Source organism: Hibiscus syriacus, unplaced genomic scaffold (genome assembly GCF_006381635.1).
Source record: "Hibiscus syriacus cultivar Baekdansim isolate YM2019G1 unplaced genomic scaffold, ASM638163v2 tig00111708_pilon, whole genome shotgun sequence".
Taxonomy (NCBI): Eukaryota; Viridiplantae; Streptophyta; class Magnoliopsida; order Malvales; family Malvaceae; genus Hibiscus; species Hibiscus syriacus.
In genome coordinates, this window is record NW_024063159.1 from 3,034,285 (window position 1) to 3,040,447 (window position 6,163).

A 6,163-nucleotide genomic window follows, 5' to 3' on the forward strand; every position below is an offset into this window, starting at 1 on the left:
TTGTTGTAGTGTCAGGTTAGTTTCCTGTCGGTTATTAATATCTGTTTCTTTCTGCAGCAAGTCATCGGTACTTCTTGGATTGTCCTTGACAGTTCCTCTCATGGTAGCTTGTCTCTCTGTTGCAATTCCTATATGGATCCGCAATGGCTACCAATTTCAATTCCACAAGTTCAGTGTACAACTTTTGCCGAAAATCATCGACCTTCTGGGATAAAGGAGGTTTGTTCTGCCCCTTCTATTTGGTTCCTTCTGGCAGCATTTAGTTCTTCTCCTTAATTCAGTCATCAATCATCTTTCAACTTGTCTTGAGGATTTTTTATATAGCTCTGTTATTTTTCAAGTTTTCTGCTTGTAGCTATTTTGGTGCTATTGTTAGGGAAAATATAAAAAAAGCTATAAAGTTTAATGGGATAGAAGTAGAGCAGAAACAAAAACAATGTAAAAAACACCAAATCAGTTGCTGAACACCATAATAAAGGCTAAAATTGATGCAAAATTGAAGGTGTGTTCCAACTTCAATTTAGCATCAATTTCAGCCTTTATTCTGGTGTTCAGCAACTGTTTCGATTTTCTTGCAACCCTCCTTTATTCTGTGGTGTACAGAAGCTTAATCCTGCTTGCAATATGAAGTCATTAAGTGATTGCATGCTCATTATTTGATCACTTAAGTAAAAGTATAATTGTTGAGCGTATAACTAAACTACTATCAGAAAAGGATGCATAATAATATACTTGGTATAGTTTTGAGTTGGAACAAGAATGCTATATTATGGTTTATTATTGCATTATAGTTATATCAGCTCTTTAATAAAAATAGAAATACATATAATTAAATATCTAACATAAAATAGCATGTAATAATAAACACAGTATAGCAGCTTCAACTTAGATTTCTGAATCCGGGCTTCTCAATTGATCCTCTTCAATCTAATTATTGTCAGAAGCTGTTTCGCCCAACCGTTTTCTAAAAATTGCCTCCTATAGCCTTTACTTCCATTTTTTCTGCTATTTTTTTTTTGTCTTTTTAGACGTTTCTGTAAAAAGAAGTGATTGCCTACTCCTTCAGTATTCTGGTTACACATGTTTTTGCTCTCTGGCAGTAATTTGTAGAATTGTATTTTCTTTTCTGTTCTAACATTCATTTCTGTCCTTGTCAAGTGGTGATTCTTACTCTTTGCATAACTTTATTTGCTGGTTCTGTACTGGCACTGGGTGCAATAGTATCTTTTACGCCTCTAGAGGATTAAAAGATACAAGGGATGGACTGATGAGCCGAGTAACTTTACTTCTCCATATGCATCATCTGCTTACATTGGCTGGGCCATGGCATCTGCAGTTGCTTTAGCAGTTACTGGCGTGCTTCCCATCATTTCATGGTTTGCATCGTATCGGTTCTCGCTCTTTTCTGCTATATGTGTCAGTATATTCTCAGATACATTTTCCTTTCTTTTTCATTCTACTTTTGGCTTATCAATTGAAACTGTTTTGTTTGTGTTCCATTTAAGGACTATTTCATCCATTTCTTAGAGGTTATGTCATTTGATCTTACTTTTTGCTGCTGCTATTTTGTTAGCTGTACTTGTCGCATTTAGTGGCGCCTCCTATTTGAAAATTGTGAAGTCTAGGGATGACCAGGTTCCTACAGCTGGTGATTTTCTTGCTGCTTTTTTTCCATTGGTGTGCATTCCAGCACTGCTATCTCTTTGCACTGGATTACTTAAATGGTTCGTAATCTTCCTGGATTTAGCAAATAATGAAAGCTTAAGCCTCAATCTGATGTATAGTTGACGTGATTTTGTTTTTAACTTCTTGTTGACCATTATTTTTCACTATGAAATTCATGCTACAATGCAGGAAAGATGATGGTTGGAAACTTTCTCGAGGTGTATATGTATTTGTTACTATTGGTCTATCCTTTTGCTTTCTGCAATTTCTTCTGTTATTATTGTAATTAAGCCATGGACGGTAAGTGAGGTTTATTTTGATATCCTTGATTTGGCTTACTCTTTTATAGCTATTTCCCTATCTTATCTGTTGTCTTTCTTGAGTCACAAACAGATTGGGGAAGCATTTCTGTTGGTTGATTGCTCTTGCTCTTGGTGTTATCCACCACTGGGCATCAAATAATTTCTATTTAACTAGGACACAAATGTTCTTGGTTTGCCTCCTTGCTTTTCTTTTGGGTTCGGCAGCATTTCTTGTTGGTTGGTTTCAAGGTAAACATAACCAGCTTCCTACCTATTTTACTTTTTGGTGCTTTATCCGTAAAAGATGTAGCTCTGATGCATAACACTACAACTTATACTGTTGGTGTCATTCCATTTCACCTTTACTTTTCAGACAAACCTTTTATTGGAGCATCTGTTGGTTATTTTTCATTTCTGTTTCTGTTTGCTGGGAAGGCTCTAACGGTGAGTTATTTTCAATCATCTTGATAAAAAGTTTATGTTATTCTCTTGCTATTTCATTTTGCTTATGAAGATACTCTTTTTCTTTAGGTTCTTCTCTCACCTCCAATTGTTGTCTACCACGAGTGCTTCCTGTATATGTTTATGATGCTCATGCAGGTTGTGGAAAGAATGTCAGGTTTGTTAAGATAGACTTTACTGTCTGATGGATTTCCAATATATCTACAGTCACATCTGCTTATTTATTACATGTTTTTAGAATTGTTAAATTTAATGATGAATCTAAATGTTTAGTCATACATTGACATGAAATTTTGGCAATTTGCTGCATTTAGTGCCACATTTCTTGTCCTGTATGGGATCGCACTTGCAACTGAAGGCTGGGGTGTTGTAGCTAGCTTTATGCTGGTGCTGCTGTATCTGCTGTATCTGCTGTAACCATTGTTGTAGCCTTTGGTTTTGCTGTTTCTCGTCCATGCTTGACTCTCAAGGTACGAGTCCTTTCTGATAAGTTAACATGCTTGTCACTACATTTGGAGCTAAATTTTTTGGCATGTTGCCTCAAGGAGATGTCAATTTTCTTCTTTAAATTGATTTGCATGCAGCCTTTTATGTCATTTGTTATTACTACCAGATGATGGAAGATGCAGTTCATTTTCTCGGCAAAGATACCGTTGTCCAAGCAATTGCTAGATCTGCTACTAAGGTGTGTGAGCATGTTTCTACAAATAGGTTTCAACTCTTGAATAGATTTTTCCTTCTTTTTGATATCTTGTAAAATTTTATGTCTTGCGCAGTTCTAGGAAGTTGAATATAATTTTCCTTGAATTTGTATCTATTTTCTAAATGATTGTTAAAGTTTCATTTTTTGATTTCATTTTCTTGTTTCTTTATTACTATTCTCTCTCTCTCATTGGCATTAGATGCATAAAACTTCCTTAATATTTCTTTTCTTGTTTTTTCCCCTTGAGAGATTATTTGTTTAATGTTCTTTTGTACCGATTCCCTTCCATTCACTCATTGCTTGTTTTTTCCTTTAAATGACTTGTTGTCATTTTCTTGTTTAATATTTCATTTCCTTTTAATGTCAAAATAGTCTTCTCCGGAAAATCTTATTTGTGATTTTGTTATTTTTTTTCTTTACTCATTATTAAGTTATTGTTATATTTCCACAGAGGTCTGCCAGCTCAGCGGCTCTTTTGGTGGGAGACCCTGCTGCTACATTTGACAAGGGAGGGAATTTTGTGCTTCCTAGAGATGATGTCATGAAATTAAGAGATCGCCTGAGAAATGAGGAACTAGTCACTGGATCGTTCTTCCATAGAATGACATATCGTAGGGGGTTTAGGCATGATGGATCTTCATCAAGTTTATTACCTCTTTCTCTACTCTCAGAAATTTCTGAACTCTAGTGGCATCAACTGTCAGGCCGTTAGCTTCTCAAGAACTGCAGCTGGTTTTAGGAACTATCAATCTAGTCATGACTCACAGATGTTCTATATTGGAATGAGGATACTCAAAACCCGCAGACGTCTTGCTGCTTACAATATTTACCTACATGAATCTGTTGGTGTTACAGATTATGTGAATTCTCGAGAGATATCACGTGAAATGGTTTTAGAGCCTGAACCCAAGGGTTGCACAATAGTGCCTACAACCATACATCCCGGAGAAGAGGCACCATTTGTTGTTTCTGTATTCACAACAGCGTCAGTAATCGTGGAACCTTTGTAGTTATTGGTGGTGGCTTCTCCAGGATGCTCGTCTTTCGGGCTGAGGCATGCTGCCAAAACGATTGGGTGCTTGGGTTGTCCGTGAAACTTTGTGCACCTGTGGGGCAGGTCTGATTTGACCAAATCAAGTGAAAGATGGTAATTCAACAGACTTGTTTTCGGACTTCTTGGGGAGCAGCTTGTCACTGAATTGTTGCTGAATTGTTATGTTGTCACTGAACTTTTTACAAAATAATCATAATTTTTTTAAAAAAATTGTAAAATGATCACTGTGATAGTATCACGAGTAATAGAATCTGTGCTTTTGGGTTTTTATAAAAACTGTAATGGAGTAATTAATCAGTTCCAAATTTGATCATAATTTTTGCCACCTACAAAGAACAAAATACAGACAACAAACCCTATTTGGCCATTTCTCCCCTTTTCTCTTTTCTACAATGGCACCATATACGAAAATAAAGGGGGGGGGGAATTACAGAAAAAGATGAATAAAACTATTATATCATTAATCTTCTCTCCATGCCCAAAAAGCAACAGAATTTGTTTCATTCATTCTTCTGTAAATTTATCAGTCAATCTCTTTCAGAATCAGTCTCCATACTTCCCATGGCCTTCAATCCTCTTGGTTTCTGCATTATAACAAAAGGCAAACAATTGCCATTATCAATCAAAACCCAGAAATAGTCTGTTAAAAAATGCCAAAACTAAAATAATTTATACCTTCTTTGAAGTCTTCTTCTCCCTCACTTGATACCTCTCTTGGCAGAGATCTGATAGCCATGTCCCTGGACTCACCAACTACACAAAAGACCAATCAGCAAAACAAAACAAAAAACGAAGATCTAAATCTCCACAAGAAGGAATCTAAAGGGTAGATTTGAACTCACGAGAATGCTTCTTTGGATCAACTTAGCCCTTTTCTTAGGCCTTTGGGGAAGCTTACATCCCTTCATGGCCATGAAATCTTGCTCTTTTTCTTTGTTAGATAATGTGGTGAACAACCTTGGCCACACAATCTTCTTGTCTTCCTTAACTTGTTGATCCATCAAACCCTTTGTGGTATTGTTATTATCATCCAGCATCAAGGAACCCGATCCCCTTGTTGCATAATACCTATCTTCTTTCTCCGGTGATGCCAATGCCGATCTTGGCTTATTCGTTCCCAAATCCGAATTCCTGTCCACGAAACCCAAACCCCAGATCTATCATTACACTCAAAACTCGTTTACTAGTTCTGGTAATCAATAAACAAAAAAAATGAAGAAATTGTTTTTATCTTACATTTTGTGACGATTGGCAACAAGCGAGGAGCCCATTTTCTTGTTGTTGGGCAAAAGTAAGGACTGTGGTGGCGTCGTGGAGCTGCTGCCGCCGCCGACGCCGTTGCTGGAGTTGACAAAGTGGCGGTGATGCTGTTTTTTGAGTTTGTTGAAACATCTTAGCCTCTTTCTGTTCCCCCATTGCAACAAGAAATCTTTCTCCATTTCCCCTCCTTGCATTTCCACTTCCCTCTTCCTCAAGATCTGCCAAGGAATATACAACTTAACAATGGCTTCTGCAAAAGCATTAAAGCACAAGATTACTGGCTCTCTCCTTGTCCAAAACTTCCGAGTCGAATACTCTCATCTAATACGGCGCTTTTATGTTTTCTTCTCACCAAAAGCACGCACCCGTTTCTCTCTTCTTTTTACGCCCTGTTTTATTATTTTATTTTTTTCTTTGAATTTTTTTTCTTTCTATTATTGGTTATTGCTAATAAGGGAATTACAGCTTAGGGTGGTAAAAAATAAGTCTGTAAACGAATCGAACGCATACGAAAGTAGGTATGTTCATGTTGTTCATTTAATAAATAAATAAACATAAATAAAAAAAAATTGTTCATGTTTGTTCATTAAGAAATATAGTTTGTTCATATTCGTTCATTTAAATGATAAACAAACATAAATGAACGTAAACGAACACAAACGAATATAATAAATTAACATAAACAAACATAAACGAACAACACAAACACAAAAAACA

The 6,163-nt window shown here is 36.3% G+C and overlaps 1 protein-coding gene and 1 long non-coding RNA gene across 5 annotated transcripts; one reads left to right on the forward strand and one right to left on the reverse strand.

The window, feature by feature from the left end:
- Positions 1-1,270: 1,270 nt before the first annotated feature.
- LOC120167938 lies at positions 1,271-3,115 on the forward strand. The gene is made up of 7 exons (XR_005520085.1): positions 1,271-1,724; positions 1,855-1,965; positions 2,059-2,216; positions 2,341-2,411; positions 2,499-2,586; positions 2,744-2,899; positions 3,043-3,115. It is a non-coding gene; the product is annotated as an uncharacterized LOC120167938 (long non-coding RNA).
- A 1,398-nt stretch (positions 3,116-4,513) lies between these two features.
- On the reverse strand, positions 4,514-5,793 carry LOC120167933. 4 transcript variants are annotated; one of them, XM_039176827.1, is made up of 5 exons: positions 5,546-5,675; positions 5,423-5,507; positions 5,029-5,317; positions 4,862-4,939; positions 4,514-4,770 (listed from the first exon to the last, which is right to left on the reverse strand). In XM_039176827.1, the coding sequence occupies exons 2-5, from the start codon at positions 5,455-5,457 to the stop codon at positions 4,714-4,716; spliced, it is 459 nt and encodes a 152-aa protein (XP_039032758.1). In that variant the 5' UTR covers positions 5,458-5,507; positions 5,546-5,675; the 3' UTR covers positions 4,514-4,713. The 4 variants fall into 4 exon arrangements, with proteins under 4 accessions (XP_039032758.1, XP_039032757.1, XP_039032756.1 ...); XM_039176825.1 differs by adding an exon at positions 5,682-5,793 and having other exon boundaries at positions 4,518-4,770; positions 5,423-5,642; XM_039176826.1 differs by having other exon boundaries at positions 4,517-4,770; positions 5,029-5,299; positions 5,423-5,675.
- Positions 5,794-6,163: the final 370 nt, after the last annotated feature.

Coding starts and splice junctions, on each gene's coding strand:
- LOC120167933 (XM_039176825.1), bottom strand. CDS start 5,640: ATGCAAGGAGGGGAAATGGAGAAAGATTTCTTGTTGCAATGGGGGAAC. Junction 4,940..5,028: donor TGATCCAAAGAAGCATTCTC/GTGAGTTCAAAT, acceptor TCTTTTGTGTAG/TTGGTGAGTCCAGGGACATG. Junction 4,771..4,861: donor AGAAGAAGACTTCAAAGAAG/GTATAAATTATT, acceptor GTTATAATGCAG/AAACCAAGAGGATTGAAGGC.